Source organism: Gorilla gorilla, chromosome 1, assembly GCF_029281585.2.
Source record: "Gorilla gorilla gorilla isolate KB3781 chromosome 1, NHGRI_mGorGor1-v2.1_pri, whole genome shotgun sequence".
Taxonomy (NCBI): domain Eukaryota; kingdom Metazoa; phylum Chordata; class Mammalia; order Primates; family Hominidae; genus Gorilla; species Gorilla gorilla.
The window spans coordinates 147,079,344-147,095,861 of record NC_073224.2 but is presented as its reverse complement, the minus strand read 5'-3'; the positions used below and the strand labels follow the sequence as shown (position 1 = coordinate 147,095,861).

General features: G+C 39.1%; 1 protein-coding gene across 1 annotated transcript in view; it reads right to left on the bottom strand.

Annotated features, from left to right (window-relative positions):
* Positions 1-16,518, bottom strand: part of DIPK1A (divergent protein kinase domain 1A) — a 124,075-nt gene that overhangs the window by 23,351 nt on the left and 84,206 nt on the right. The window contains exon 2 of the mRNA XM_031004022.3: positions 10,696-10,830. Within this exon, the coding sequence (XP_030859882.3) occupies positions 10,696-10,830 (135 nt within the window). The remainder of the gene's footprint in view (positions 1-10,695; positions 10,831-16,518) is intronic.

Genomic DNA, 16,518 nt, shown 5'->3' with positions numbered 1-16,518 from the left:
GGATGATGACAGTGGAAAGTTTCATATTTTTACTAAAACTGAAAACAGTAAACTTGAATTCAAATTGCAAACTAATGTACAGTGTGCAAAATTAATCTCAGTTCTGGTTCCTACCTTATAGCATTACCCTAAATCTTTTAACAAACATTATCCATTGGTTAGAGAAAACATCTCAGGAAAATAATATTAATATTCTATAGTGATTTCCAATGTTGAAACGATATACTTGATTAATAGATTAATACGCACTGTACATAATTTATACGAAATGCATATATAATTTGTTCAACATTCTGTTTGTTTTTAGAATTTACTACAAAAAAAACAAAAGAGAAAAATATATTAATTTATAGGCAATTAAAAGCCCCAACCAAGGCTGTGGTTCAGTGGCTACTAATACATAGTTCTGGGAATTCTCTGGTCTAGTGTTAATCAGATATAAAAAGAAACCTCCAAAAGTCTGGGATTTTCTTTTGTTTGTTTTTTGAGACAGAGTCTCTCACTGTCACCCAGGCTGGAGTGCAATGGCGTGATCTCAGCTCACTGCAACCTCCGCCTCCCGGGTTCAAGTGATTCTCCTGCCTCAGCCTCCTGAGTAGCTGGGATTATAGGCATGTGCCACCAGGCCCGGCTAATTCTTGTATTTTTAGTAGAGATGGGTTTTCACCATGTTGGCCAGGATGGTCTCGAACTCCTGACCTCAGGTGATCCACCCACCTCGGCCTCCCAAAGTGCTGGGATTACAGGCATGAGCCACCGCACCTGGCCTTGAAGGCCCTGTAGAAGTTCTACCTCCTCTATGAAGCCTTTCCCCACTATTCTATCTAAAATAATCTCCCTATTCATAGATGCTTTCTTTCTTTACATTTTTGTAGTACAACTATTTACTGTACAAACTAAATCATTTTAACCTGATGTGATGGTCTTTTGATCTGCCAACTAGGTTGGCTAGGCCATAGTCCCCAGTTATCAAAACAAACAATCTAGGTGCTGCTGTGAGGGTATTTTGCAGATGTAATTAAAATTCATAATCAGTTGACTTTAAGAGAGAGTATCCTAGATAGTCTGGGTGAGCCTGATTCTACCAGTTGAAGGGCCTTAAGAGCGCCACTGAGGATTCCTTGATGAAAAAATGTTGCCTATAGACAGCAGCTTCAGCCAATGCCTGAGAATTCCAGCCTGCCCTTCCTGATAGCCTTCCATATGGACTTTAGATTTGCCCAGCCAGCTCCCACAACTGTATAAACCAACTCCTTACAATAAATCTCTTTATATCAGTTTTGCTTCTCTGATTGAATCCTGACTGATACACCTGATTAAATAATGTGTGTGTGTGTGTGTGTGTGTGTGTGTGTGTGTGTGTGTCTTATCTTCCCAGTCAGACTTAAGGGCAGGAACTTGAGAATATAACAATAATAACTTACTGTACATTTACCATGTGTCAGACACAGTGTTGTCTTTCAATACATGAACTCATTTTATCCTTACGACCACCTGATATGAAAGTATTATTAATCTCCATTTACAAAGCCTAAATAATTTGCCCAACTTATACAGCTCCGAAATGGCAAAGCTGGAACTGAAACCTAAAGTTCTTTTACTCCAATTCTTTTTTTTTTTTTGTATTTTTTTTTTTTTTAGTAGAGACGGGGTTTCACCGTGTTGGCCAGGATGGTCTTGATCTCTTGACCTCGTGATCCGCCAGCCTCGGCCTCCCAAAGTGCTGGGATTACAGGCGTGGGCCACTGCGCCTGGCCCTTTTACTCCAATTCTTATGCTCTTAACTACTACAATGGATGGGACCCTTCACACACAAATGGAGAGAGAGAGAAAAAGACAGAGGCATGCAGAGAAGAAAGCTATGGAACACAAGATAGACCACAACTGTTAAACAGATATAAACTTTGTTGTTGTTGTTGTTGTTGTTGTTGAGACAGGGTCTTGCTCTGTCACCCAGGCTGGAGTGCAGCGGCACAATCTCAGCTCACTGCAACCTCTGCCTCCCAGGTTCAAGCGATTCTCCTGCCTTGGCTTCCTGACTAGCTGGGATTATAGGCGTGCACTGGCACGCCTGGCTAATTTTTGTATTTTTAGTAGAGATGGGGTTTCACCATGTTGGCCGGGCTGATCTCAAACTCCAGACCTCAAGTGATCTGCCCATCTCAGCCTCCCAAAGCACTGGGATTACAGGTGTGAGCCACCGTGCCCAGCCGTAAACTGCTTATTACACTTTGTTGATAATCTGTCCTCCCTAACTCCTAAGCAATGATTTCAGCTTGGAGGCAATGCTCTCAATGGAACAGCTACAGCAATCTTCCAGGAAATTTTTGAATTACAATGCTATGTTACAGCAATGACAAGTAATGGGGTACTTGTCTCAGATCAAATGAAAAAAGTCAAGGACTTGAGAACCTTCTCTATGTTCAACGGATATGTCAGAGCATCAATCAGTGTTAGATTATCAGGTTAATTAGTTCAATTCTACTTTATCTTCATAAAATCTGTGATGCAGGTAGGACAGAGATACTTTTCTCGAACCTGTATAGTGTAGTTAATGCAAGCCAATGAAATAAAATCACTTATTCAAAGCTACACAGTACAGCACAAGAAAAAGTGAGGCTGGGGCTTTCACTTCAGCCTAGCATTTTTTCCAACAGGCTGACATGATATGGTTTAGCTGCTAGTAATCAAGAAGTTCTTCATAGTGGGTTGGTTGTACCACTAATATCTAACATTTAAAAACATACATGGTGTTACTAAAGTAATAAGACAGATTTTCATAAGCCATATATGAAAGCAATCAGGTTCCTCAAGCTCCCCTCTTTGGGCATTTGCATTCACTGTCCTTTCTCTTTAAATGCTTTTTGCCTAGATTCTCACACAATTGCTTCCTCTCATCACCTTCCAATTCAAAATGCCATCTTTTCAGGCAGGTTTTTCCCAATCACTCCAGTTAAGACAGCATGCCCTAACCATTCTCTACGAAATATTGCTATTACATATGTTTTCATTGCACTTGTCAGTACCTTATTTATTTACTTGTTTTTGTTTTTATTATACACATTCCACAATAAGAATGTAAGCTCCTTGGCTGGGTGCGGTGGCTTATACCTGTAATCCCAGCACTTCTGAAGGCCGAGGCAGGTGGATCACCTGAGGTCAGGAGTTCGAGACCAGCCTGGCCAACGTGGTGAAACCTTGTCTCTACTAAAAATAAAAAAATTAGCCGGGCATGGTGGCAGGCGCCTGTAATCCCAGCTGCTTGGGAGGCTGAGGCAGGAGAATTGCTTGAATTTGGGAGGTGGAGGTTGTGGTGAGCTGAGATCGTGCCACTGCACTCCAGCCTGTGTGACAGAGTGAGACTCCATCTCAAAAAAAAAAAAAAAAAAGCTCCTAAGGCATTCTATCTTGCTTACCACAATATCCCTAGCACCTAGAAAAATAACTTAGATGTAGATGTTCAATAAATATTTGACTGATAGATACCTCTTCTAAAATGGATTATACTTTTTATATGATTGCTATATGACAGTAGTTACCTTGAAAATAAATATTAAATAATAATAATAATAATTATTATTATTTTGATACAGGGTCTCATTCTGTTGCCCAGGCTGGAGTGTAGTGGTGCTATCATGGCTCACTGCAGCCTCGACCCCTTTTGCTCAAATGATCCTCTCACCTCAGCCTCCAAGTAGCTGGGACTACAGGTGCATGCCACCATGCCCAGCTAACTTTTTATTTTTTGTAGAGATGGATTCTCACTATGTTGCCTAGCTGGTCTTAAACTCCTGGGCTCAAGCAATCTTCCCACCTTGGCCTCCTAAAGTGCTAGGATTACAGATGTGAGCCACCATGCCTGGTGCTGACTAAATTATTAAGAATAGGAAAAATAAGCTAAAGGAAAGATGTTGCCAACTTTTGAAGAGAATAAAAGAACCCACACTTTAAAACTTAAAACTTTAGCAAATAATATTTGTGGAACCTCTTTTGGATCTTCTGTATCTCTTTATAATCTTCTTTAGTTGACAAAGATGAAATGGACTGAAGATTTTGAACGGAATCTGTTCAAAGGTTATACACAGGATATTGTAATCCTTTGATGAGCATGTGTTTACTAAGCATGACTTTAAGGTTATGCAGTTTTATATACATATACCTAAAATTCAAAATTAGCAATTTTATTATACGCTTTGGTTCTCTTCAATCCAATTAAAAAAAGAACAGTCCATGCACTAATACAGAGGGAGAGAGGCAATCGGTTTAGACTCCACATTTCAAAACAGTAATGACCAGGACCAGAAGTATGTGTGGATATTGCCATAATTCATGAAATGGCCAGGTAATTACTTAGGCAGCTATTGTAAAACTGAACCATGGGAGAAACCAATTTAAAATATATTACATTTCAAGTTAGGAAGGGCTGATTAGACTTTAAAAAAAGGTATAATCTGCAATAAAAAACTTACATGAATTATACACACACACACACACACACACACACACACACACACATCTGTTGCTCTCCTCTAAACATCCAAGAATTTGCATATTTGCATAAGTGGCTTCATATTGTTTTACTTTCAACATCTTTATATATTTCAGATGTCTCTCTTATAGCTGGATTTTGATTTTTTTTTGTAAACAGAGTCTTGCTCTGTTGCCCAGGCTGGAGTGCAGTGGTGCAATCTCAGCTCACTGCAGCCTCTGCCTCCCAGGTTCCAGCGATTCTCCTGCCTCAGCCTCCTGGGTAGCTGGGATTACAGGCACCCACCACCACGCCCGACTAATTTTTACAGTTTTAGTAGAGACGGGGTTTCACCATGTTGGCCAGGCTGGTCTCACACTCCTGACCTCAGGTGATCCACCCGCCTCAGCCTCCCAAAATGCTGGGATTACAGGCATGAGCCACTGCGCCCAGCCTGGATTTTGATTTTTAAATACAGCCTCACAGTCTTTGTCTTTCAACTAAATCATTTGGTCCACTGATAACATACTGTAATTACCATCATATGTGGGTTTAAATATACTACATCTGATGCCATGGTAAGCCACCCAAATCTCCTTCTCCAGGACTGGAGCACTTATTCCTTCAGCACTGGGAGTATAGGTAGTAAACAGCTCTCAGCTGAGTCCTTTAGGACTGCCCTCAGCTAGAGTACAGCCTTGCTCAAGGTCATATCTCCTTGGCATGGATCGGGGTAAAGGTGGGAATCTGCTTCCACTGACTGGTCAGTGAGGGGGATAAAGGTCTGGACCTTTGCAAGGTCATCCCAGCTCCAGAATTCCCTGTAGGGTTGACCTTTAAGCCCTTTGTTACTACTGCAGTGTAGTTCAACTTTTCCCTCTGACTTACTCTGCTTCCTCACTCTCTACAGATGTTAATCCCAAGAGCCGAATTTAATCAACTTGCTGCAGGCAAATCTTAGTCTCTAAGTCTGCTTTCCAGGGAATTCAATCTGTGACATCTTTCATCTTATGTATTTATTTTTACTTATCCTGCCTGTTCTGTTTCTTTTTCTTTACTTTCTTGCCTTCCTTTGGACTGACTATTCTTTTATTCTTTTATTTATTTATTTTTTTCTGAGACTAAGTTTCGCTCTTGTTGACCAGGCTGGAGTACAGTGGCACAATCTTGGCTCACTGCAGCCTCCTCCTCCCGGGTTCAAGCGATTCTCCTGCCTCAGCCTCCTGAGTAGCTGGGATTACAGGCATGTGCCACCACGCCCGGCTAATTTTGTATTTTTAGTAGAGACAGGACTTCTCCATGTTGGTTGGGCTGGTCTCGAACTCCCGACCTCAGGTGATCTGCCCGCCTCAGCTTCCCAAAGTGCTGGGATTACAGGTGTGAGACACTGCGCCCGGCCTCTTTTATTCTTTTATTATTCCATTTTTTTCTATGTTAGTTTGGAAATGATACACTCTTTCTATTGTATAGGTTATCCTAGAAATAATAATATGCATCCTTGAATTATCAAAGTCTAAAGTTAACTGGTTGATTCTTTTATCCTACTCTGCAATATTGTAAGGACTTAAACACTTTAACTTCCTTTATCCTTCTCCCATTTTATATGTAATTGTTATTCTAGGTATTGCAGCATATAAATGGAATCATACAATATTTGTCTTTTTGTGTTTGGCTTCTTTCACTTAGCATAATGTTTCCAATATTCATCCATGTTGTAGCATGTGTCAGAATTTTACTCTTTTTAAAGGCTAATATTCCATTGTATCTATATACAATATTTTGTTTATCCATTCATCTGTGGATGGACAGTTGGCTTGTTTCCACCTTTTGGTTACTATGAATAATGCTACTGTGAACACTGGTGTGCCAGAATCCATTTGAATCCCTGATTTCAATTTTTTTGGTATGTATACCCAGAAGTGGATTTACTGGATCATATGGTAATTCTATGTTTAACAATTTGAGAACCCTCCATACTATTTTCCTGATTCTTTTTCTTTAAATCTTTTTTTTTTTTTTGAGACAGAGTCTCCCTCTGTCACCCAGGCTGGAGTGCAGTGATGTGATCTCAGCTCACTGCAACCTCTGCCTCCTGGGTTCACGTGATTCTTGTGCCTCAGCCTTCTGAGTAGCTGGAATTACAGATGTGTGCCACTACACTCGGCTAATTTTTTTGTATTTTTAGCAGAGACAGGTTTTTGCTATGTTGGCCAGGCTGGTCTCAAACTCCTGGAGTCAAGTGATCTGCCCACCTTGGCCTCCCAAAGTGCTGGGATTACAGGTACGAGCCACCATGCCCAGCCTTGATTCTTTTTTATATATTACAATTCTCTGTTGAAATTATCCATTGTTTTACCTATTTCTTCTACCTTTATTCCTATTTAACTGAACATGAATATATAGTTATTTTTACATTCTTTTTGAATAACTCTTAATATCTGGATCATCTGGAGATCTGCTTCTAGTATCTGTGTTTATCTCTTGGTTTTTGGTCATTTTATTTTGTCTTTTGGCATTCTTTGTACTTTTTTACATAATGTCTCCAGAGAGGGTTTCCTTCTGTCTAGCAGACAAAGGTAATGGTAGCTGATCACCTTAACAAAATCAGGAGCTGTTTGAAGTTGAGACTTGGTTGTAGCTCTGGGTAAAGCTCTAGCTACTTATGTCCAAGGGTATATAGCCCTCTAGGATTTTTAACTGAGAGCTTGGTATTCATTGGGGCTTCTCCTTCTGGCAAGTTCATAACTCTAATCTGTATCTTGTGAGACTGCCAAAGAGTCTGTTCTGCTTTTCAAAGGCTTTCCAATGAGGTTTTTAACCTCTCATTCTGCAGAGCCCCAGGAATTGGCAAATATCCCAACGGGATAACTGGCTGTATGCATGAGGTTCCCCTGGTTTTCTACAAAGCCTCTGCTGATTTCTTGTCCCCAGTAGGGGCTTTCCGCCAATATAAGGTTTCTGCTTCTCAGATCCCTGCCCATGCCCAGAATCAGCAAATTCCCCCCAGGGTAAAAGAGGCCATAAAAGTCAGCTCACCATTCTGAGATTCTTTTAGTTTACCTTTACTCCTGGGGTTCATTCCTTTAAGGTCTCAGCACAAAGCATGGTGTGCCAGTGTTCCCATCCTTGGTTGGATGTAGTAGATTTTTATTACCCTAGCCCCTTAAGACTGTATATTTCAATTTTAGATCATACATCACCAGTGAAAAGCAGCCACAAAAACTAGGCTCACCTCTTTCAAATCTTATCCTCTCGGCTGGGCATGGTGCCTTACGCCTGTAATCCCAGCACTTTGGGAGGCCAAGGCAGGTGGATCACCTGAGGTCAGGAGTTTGAGACCAGCCTGGCCAACATGGCAAAACCCCAAATCTACTAAAAATAGAAAAATTAGCCAGGTGTGGTGGTGGGTACCTGTAGTCCCAGCTACTTGGGAGGCTGAGGCAGGAGAATCATTTGAACCCGGGAGGCAGAGGTTGCAGTGAGCCGAGATTGCACCACTGCACTGCAGCCCGGGTGACAGAGCAAAACTCTGTCTCAAAAAAAAAAAAAAACAACTTATCCTCTCCCAGGTCTTGATCAAGTAATTCCTCCCTATCTTGTTAGCACTCTGAGGCTTTAAAATATACTTTCAAAGAAGTTATTTTATTTTTGAGATGAAGTCTTGCTCTGTTGCCCAGGCTGGAGTGTTGTGGCAGGATCACAGTTCACTGCAATCTCAAATTCCTGGATTTAAGGGATCCTCCCACCTCAGCCTCTCAAGTAGGTGGGACTACATGTGCATGCCATCATGCCTGGCTAAAATATACTTTAACAATATTTTTTCTGCTTGCTTTTTAGTTCTAATCCCACAATTGTGATACAATATTAGTACTATCTTAGCTTAGTACTATTGACTTTAGTACTACTACTTATGATAGGTTTTAAGAACATAATCCCAAATGCAGAATAACTATAATTTTTTAAAAACCAGTCTTAGGAAAATGATGTATTTTAGACTCAGAAAGCTCTTTCATTATCTTCAGGGTTTGATAAAATAACCATTAAATTATGCTAGAATTATGTTCTGGTTTCCTTTCTTATAAATTAAAGGGAAATTAAATTAAAGTGAAAAGTAATGAAGCACTTCAACTCTAATTTACTCATGACAGAATATGTACCAATATTTGCCCTACATTTGAAGGATACTGTAATGATACAAGATATTTAAAAGCATATCCACTTCATTTTGTCTTAATCTCTTAGATTTCTAGCATTACCAGATGATGTTAACAGGTCTTCCTGGGAAGGCTGTGGTGGGGATATGGTTTTTTCTGATCAAGTATATTTGCTCTCTCTTGGAGATGCATAACACATATTAGTATTTAAAAGACCCTAAGAAGTCCTTAGTAAAGTCAGTTGTTGCTTTATTTAACCCTCTGTTTCCAAATACATCTGACCAGGGACATATTTTATCCATGGAATATCTATTAATGTGCTCCAAGGTACCTAGTTTGAGAAAGGTGGCCTAGAGAAAGAGAAATAAACATTTCAAATAGTTTCGGTTATTTGTATGTTTTTGAACTTGATTATCTACCTCCTGTTTCCTCCTTCTTCACTGAAGGTTAGAAACTGAGTTTTGTGGGGTTTTATTAGCTTTATTAAACTGTAACTTCTTCTGTCAGTCTTTTCTGATGTAGGGTAGCAGAAGGAGTATGAGCTTCATAGAGAGACAGAATTAGGATCAAATTCTGGTTCCATCATCTTGGGCAAATTCTCCTGTCTCTCTGGGTCATAGTTCTTTATCTGTACACTATTATGCTAAGGATTAATGAACATGTAAAGTACCCAGTACATTGGCCCCAGAGATACCTCCTATCTTAAAATTCCTTAAGGATCTAGAATGGCCAGTTGGAATGAACATAGGATTGCTATCTTTGAACCATGACTTAGGACTCTTCCTTACTAATTCATTCCCCTCTCTTGCCTAGTTAAAAGACTGTAACACTCCTGTGGAATAACGTGTTTTTGTATCCTAACTGATGAAGCACCTCGTGTTAAACTGGTTTTTATTTTCTTAGAACTTGGGGAAGCTCCAGGTTTCCGTCTTATGTTCCCATAACAGTTGCTATCTTATTTATCTTACCTTACTGTAATTACTCATTTTCTTTCCTGATCCACTGTAAGTTTTATAAGGTCAAAGATATTTTGCTCCCTGTTATATGCATACACCACTGGCCTGGGTAAAGAGTAGCCACTCAATAACTATAGAATCTTTAACAAGTTATAATAATTGGAACCCTCCAAATCATTACTATTCAAATATAATTCTGAGATGGAGTGTTTTAATACTCTTTATATTAGAAAGTACTGGTAGAGGCCAGGTGCGGTGGCTCATGCCTGTAATCCCAGCTCTTTGGGAAGTCAAGGAGGGCGGATCACTTGAGGCTAGGAGTTCAAGACCAGCCTGGGCAACATGGTGAAACCCCGTCTTTACTGAAAATACAAAAATTAGCCAGGCGTGGTAGTGCGAGCCTGTAATTCCAGCTACTTGGGAGGTTGAGGCAGGAGAATTGCTTGAACCCGGGAGGCAGTTGCAGTAGGCTGAGGTTGTACCACTGCACTCCAGCCTGGGCAATAAAGCAAGACTTCATCTCAAAAAAAAAAAAAAAAGAAAAAAAAAAAGAAAGTACTGGTAGAAAACAAGGAGTTAAATTTACTTGAAATTCTCAAATTTTTAAAATATAAGTCTATAGAATTAATGATCACTACTAGAAATCTTAGACTGATACAGTCATTTTTCTGAGATACATCCAATCACCAGGATAGAAACAGAATAATAATCTTTTTAGATAAATTTTGGTATTCAAGAGTAAAAGATGTGTTCTAGAAAGTCTGCCTGTAAATACGCTTTTATAGTCTAAACATTAAAAAACTCATCTGATTGAAATAAACTAAAACTTAAATATATTAAAATATATATATATATATATAAAATAAAAATCCTTCTTTGTATTGAGGATGCCCCCACACTAACTTATCTATGTGTTATATATTTAAATTTCTGAACACTGGAATTTTCAAAGTGGGGAAAACTTTACTAACGGGTCATGTCAAAAAGCTAAGAAGATTAGCACAATTCTAATGTCAAATTAACTTTTATTTTTAAAAACATCATTAGTAAGTATGTAAGCAGTAAATATAGTGTTATGAAGAGGCTTTTTAGTAAACAGGAAATTTAAAATACTTACTATTATTTTCTTACAGTCCTTTCCTCTGCATAATTCTGTATAGGTAGAATACTGCACATATATAATCCAGCTTCCAACAAAAACCACTAACCAGGAAAAGAAAAGATATTTCATCCGCACATATGAGAAGCGAGCCTGTGAGTAAAAAAGAACATAACGATCATTCATTCAGCACCAAATCAGCATTCAATGTCCTAGAACACGACTTCTCACCCTTCTTGGAACAACTCAATATATATTCCAGGCTTTTATATGGCAATTCTAGAACAAAGTGCACTTTCACTGAGTCCAAACAGCACTGGTCTTAGAAAAGGAAGCTCCTTGGTCCTGCCAAGGAAAAAGGGAATAAAATATCCTTTAAGATGTATAACCTTTCAAATACCACCATCATCCAAAGCTACTTTTTAGGCACAAGCACGTGTACCATGCTACCCTGGGCACCTTGTGAGATCAGGTAAAGAGAGGTACAATTCCTATTTACTAGAAGCTTACAAAAGACTCTTTCACATAAGAATCTTAAAGGTCTTTAGGAAAATCATGATAAAAATAATTTTGTTTTAAAGAAATAAGTACAGAAAATCTGGCTATTTGTCTAATGTCTCATACTGACAACCAGAACAAGAAATTAAGCTCTACAGTCATTTCTATTTCCCTATTGTATTCACCAGGGCTTTATGTTCCTTTTGTTCAGCAAACCAAATGTTTCACCTAATAGATATTCTGGAAACTGAGGAGACGCTAACAACTGTTAAAGGAGAAATGACTGGAGAAGGGTTAAGATATATTAAAAATAAGTTACTCTTTGCATATCAACTTGCAAAGTGTAAAGCTGCACAATAGGATCCTCTTTGCATTGTTTTGTTTCCAGTGCTCTTGTATCTAATTGCAACTCGGGCTGGTTGATACCTTTTTTCCATCAATTACATATCAAACAGTTTCATCTTCAAAAGTGACACTTGATCAAGACTATTCGACATTTATTTTTTGAGTCTGTAGCACCCATGGTCTGGTTTTATAAACAGCAGAACTGAGGGCTACGAAGAGAATTCGGCAGAATAAATTAAAGATATGTAAACAAACAATGAAAAGCTAGTTTTGCTTTTACAATCACGAGCCAGTTTCTCACACTGGGAACAGTAGGATATTGTGAGCATTGTGAGCATGCAAAGAAGCAGAAAGAGATGAGAGAGACATAAGCGCACCTGCAGGAGACAATGAGTGCAAAGGAAAAAGAGACTCAGGAAATACTGAATTCTATTGGCCCTATTTGTGGTTTAGATATCTTTGTGAGGTTAACAGATGGTGAATCCCTGTACCAAAAGGCTTGAGTACAATGAGTTCTCAGTAAAATTGTAGGTCTCTGAGCTTTATTATTAAAATGAAAAAGTGCCTTAATGCAAGATACTTTTGTATTGCTCTAAGTAAAAAGAAAATTCAGATTAAACTCCAAATTAAATCACATAAAAGACAATGGGGTATATACCATGGGGTTTGTTTGAAAGATATTTAAGATGACTCGTCTCTAATAAGAGGTTTGGTCATCAGACAGAAATCGACATGTACTAATATTGTGAACCTAAATAAGATTAAATGACATAATGCCTATAAAACATAAGCATATTGCTGGGCACATAGTAAGTATTCAGCAAATGTTAGCTAAATCAATTTGCAAGTCACTGGGCAAGAAGCCAACAATACTGTCAGTGGCTATCATCTTCTTTTCGGACTTGCCAAAAAGAAAACTGAATCTGAATCTGATCAAGCCTTTTAGCTCCAGCTACCAGTTTACAGGAAATACATGAGACAGAGAAACACAAGTGACACTTAAGTAAGTGACACTATAAGGATATAAACAGCAAACTCCAGGCTGTGGGAAACACTGCAATACAAACAATCCAGTTTCTTCAACAAATAAATTACAAGAAGGGAAAAAAAGGCAACGGGAAACTTAAAAGATTAAAAATCATTTAAGATATATATTAGGCTAGATGCGGTGGCTCACATCTGTAATCCCAGCACTTTCGGAGGCTGAGGTAGGAGAATCACTTAAGTACAGGAATTTGAGACCAGTCTGGACAATATAGTGAGACATTGTCTGTATGAAAAAATTTAAAAATTAGCCAAGGCCAGCCAGGAGCTCACGCCTGTAATCCCAGAACTTCAGGAGGCCAAGACAGGCGAATAACTTGAGGTCAGGAGTTCAAGACCAGCCTGGCCAACATGGCAAAACCCCGCCTATACTAAAAATACAAAAATTAGGCCAGGCGCGGTGGCTCACACCTGTAATCCCAGAACTTTGGGAGGCCGAGGTGGGCGGATCACGAGGTCAGGAGATCGAGACCATCCTGGCTAACACGGTGAAACCCCATCTCTACTAAAAATACAAAAAATTAGCCGGGCGAGGTGGCGGGGGCCTGTAGTCCCAGCTACTCGGGAGTCTGAGGCAGGAGAATAGCGTGAACCCCGGGGGGCGGAGCCTGCAGTGAGCCGAGATCGCACCACTGCACTCCAGCCTGGGCGACAGCGAGACTCTGTCTCAAAAACAAACAAACAAACAAACAAACAAACAAAAAAACAAAAATTAGCCGAGTGTGGTGGCATGCACCTGTAATCCCAGCTACTCAGGAGGCTGAGGCAGGAAAACTGCTTGAACCTGGGGGGGCGGAGGTTGCAGTGAGCTGAGATTGTGCCACTGCATTCCAACCTGGGTGACAGAGCAAGACTCCATCTCAAAAAATAAAAATTAAAATAAAAATTAGCCAAGCATAGTGGCTCATGCCTGTAGTCCCAGCTATTTGGGAGGCTAGGGTGAGAGGATTGCTTGAGCCTGGGAGGCAGAGGTTGCAGTGAGCCAAGATCGCACCACTGCACTACAGCCTGGGTGACACAGAGAGACCCTGTTGCAAAAAAAGAGAGAAATATATCAAATAATTACAACACATGTATCTTTTTTGAGTCCTGATTCAAATGAAAACCTGTAAAAAATGACATTTATAAGACAATTGAAAATTTTAAGAATGACAGTATACTTGATGATAGTAAAGGATTATTTTAGTTTTTTAAGGTGTGATAATGGTTCTGTGACAATATTTAAATATTTTTCTTTTCTCTACCTATCAAATAGCTACGTTTTTCTACTTCCTCTGGCATATGTTTAAATGGAGAAAAACCCTATGAACTGGACTGCCCAATGCCTACTTGTCATGACAAAGAATGCCAAACATTTTTGAGAGGAAGTTAGATTGATGATGTTCCCAGCAGGGCACTGGGCATCACCTGTTGTAGACAAAATGATAAAAGGAGTGAGACACATTTTTCTTTCAGCATGCCATTGAGAATTGCTGTGATTTGGGGGTAACACAAAGTAGTAAAAGGACCTTCATGCGTCCTTTAATATCTGCAGATCCTGCAGCCTCACATTTAAAAATAATGATTGAAGAAAGAGCCATAAATTACATCTGTAGCTATTCACCAATTTAATTTCCCTGTGTGCCCCTCACTAAAATGTTTCTAGTGGTCTGTTCTGTACCAATTACCTAGATAATGTAGTCTTTGATTAAGAAATGTAGTCTGACCTTTTTATTTATGCTGAACTATTCACAATGACTGCCCAGCAGTTTTTTGTTCGGCAGATTGTGTGCCTAGCTAGTAATGGTAAGTTGCTTTATTCCTAATTTTGTTCCTGAAAAGCATGATAAGAATTTTTGTAAATACACTATGGCAGTGATTCTCAAATGGACTTAGTTTTGCCCCACAGGGGACACTTGGCAATGTCTGGAGACATGTTTGGTTTCCCAACTGGACGCTGCTACTGAAATCTTGTGGGGTAGCAGCCAGAGATGCTGCTAAACATCCTACAATGTACAATGCAGCCCCCCACAGCAAAGCATCATCAGGCCCAAAATGTGTTTGAGAAACTCACAGTTACACAATAAAATGAAAACAAAAACTGTGGGGTTGAAAGAGCTAAATTTGTATGACATTAGCATTTTATCTTATATTAGCCTTTAATGCATAAAATATTAGTAATTTTAAAAATATAATAACATCTGTCTGGAAATAACAGAAGCAGTTGTCACTAGAGTAAATGATTGCCAATATTTTATTGTAAGCCCACGATGACACAAAATGCCAATTCTACTCTAAAAAATAGTAATAGCTTTTCTTCTTTTAAAATATCGTTTGATTTCATTATGATAACTTATTTCAAAACAAATCTGAAAATTTTTGATCTTGTTTGTAACTTTACATTAAGTTTTAAAAATAGGCAGAAAGAGGCAACATACCAAAATTTAGCCATTTAAGACTACTTCTGGCCATGCGGAGGCTCACGCCTGTTATCCCAGCACTTTGGGAGGCTGAGGTGGGGGGATCATGGAGCCAAAAGATAGAGCCCATCCTGGCCAACATGGTGAAACCCTGTCTCTACTAAAAATACAAAAAAAATTGGCTGGGCGTGGTGGCATGCACCTGTAATCCCAGCCACTTGGGAGGCTGGGACAGGAGAATCGCTTGAACTCGGGAGGCAGAGGTTGCCTTGAGCTGAGATCGCATCACTGCACTCCAGCCTGGGCAACAGAGCGAGACTCTGTCTCCAAACAAACAAACAAACAAACAAACTACTTCTGGCGGGGCGCAGTGGCTGATGCTTGTAATCTCAGCACTTTGGGAGGCTGAGGCAGGTGGATCATGAGGTCAGGAGTTCGAGACCAGCCTGGCCAACACAGTGAAACCCATAAAATTAGCTGGGTATGGTGGCGGGAGCCTGTAATCACAGCTACTCGGGAGGCTGAGGCAGGAGAATCGCTTGAACCCGGGAGGTGGAGGTTGTAGTGAGCCGAGATCATGCCACTGCACTCCAGCCTGGGTGACAGAGCGAGACTCCGTCTCAAAAAAAAAAAAAAAAAAAAAGGCTACTTCTATTATCTATTTTTAATACTCTGCATCTTTCAAAAACATGTAAAGCACAAAGTCCTTTTACTTTACCCCTAAATACTCCATACACAAATGTTCTTAATTTTGAGAATGGGGACTCTGTCTCAAAAAAAAAAAAAGGCATTATGAGTCTACTGGTCAGAGTTTTAGCATTCTTAATCTTTTTAAGAGGTGAATTTTAGGATTTATAGAAAGGATCTGAATTATTCTTTGATCTCAAGTTTAAAGATTTTATTTGCAGGAGCATATTCTGTGTTTTGATTTTATGAAAACTCTAGAAATAAAGTTTCAATAAAAAGCAGATAATTTTCACATGCTTAGAGGCTGACCGCAAAACAAAATGCCAAGAACAACTAGGGAATTCATTGCATGGGGTGACTCTCAAGCCTGTGACTAGGCTCAATGGTAAAACACTATTTCAAAGAAGTGTCAAAGTAAAAGAAATAGCTCGTGATATATTAAGTGAAAAAAAATTCGCTTTCAAAATCACATGTATGATATGTTCCCAATTTGGCTTTTAGAAAGAGAAATCACCAAAAAACTTTAGAAACTGCAAGGAAATAAACAAAACATGAAGGGTTGTTATCTCAAAATGTCAAGAGGTGGTGGGATTATAGATAATTTTTATTTTTCTTCTCTTAATTTTCTATAACAAATATGTATTACTTTTTTAGTTAGAAAAAACTATTTGTATATATGTGTTCAATGTACATATTTAAATGTCTCTAAGATCTACAAGTCTCTTGATGCTTTAAAAATCTTTTTAACTGTAAAATATTAACACAGAATTACTTAAAATATATAAATATAGCTTACATTATAATTATAAAGCAAATATCTAAATAACTACCACTTGGGTAAAAATACAGAATTTTCTGGCCAGGTGTG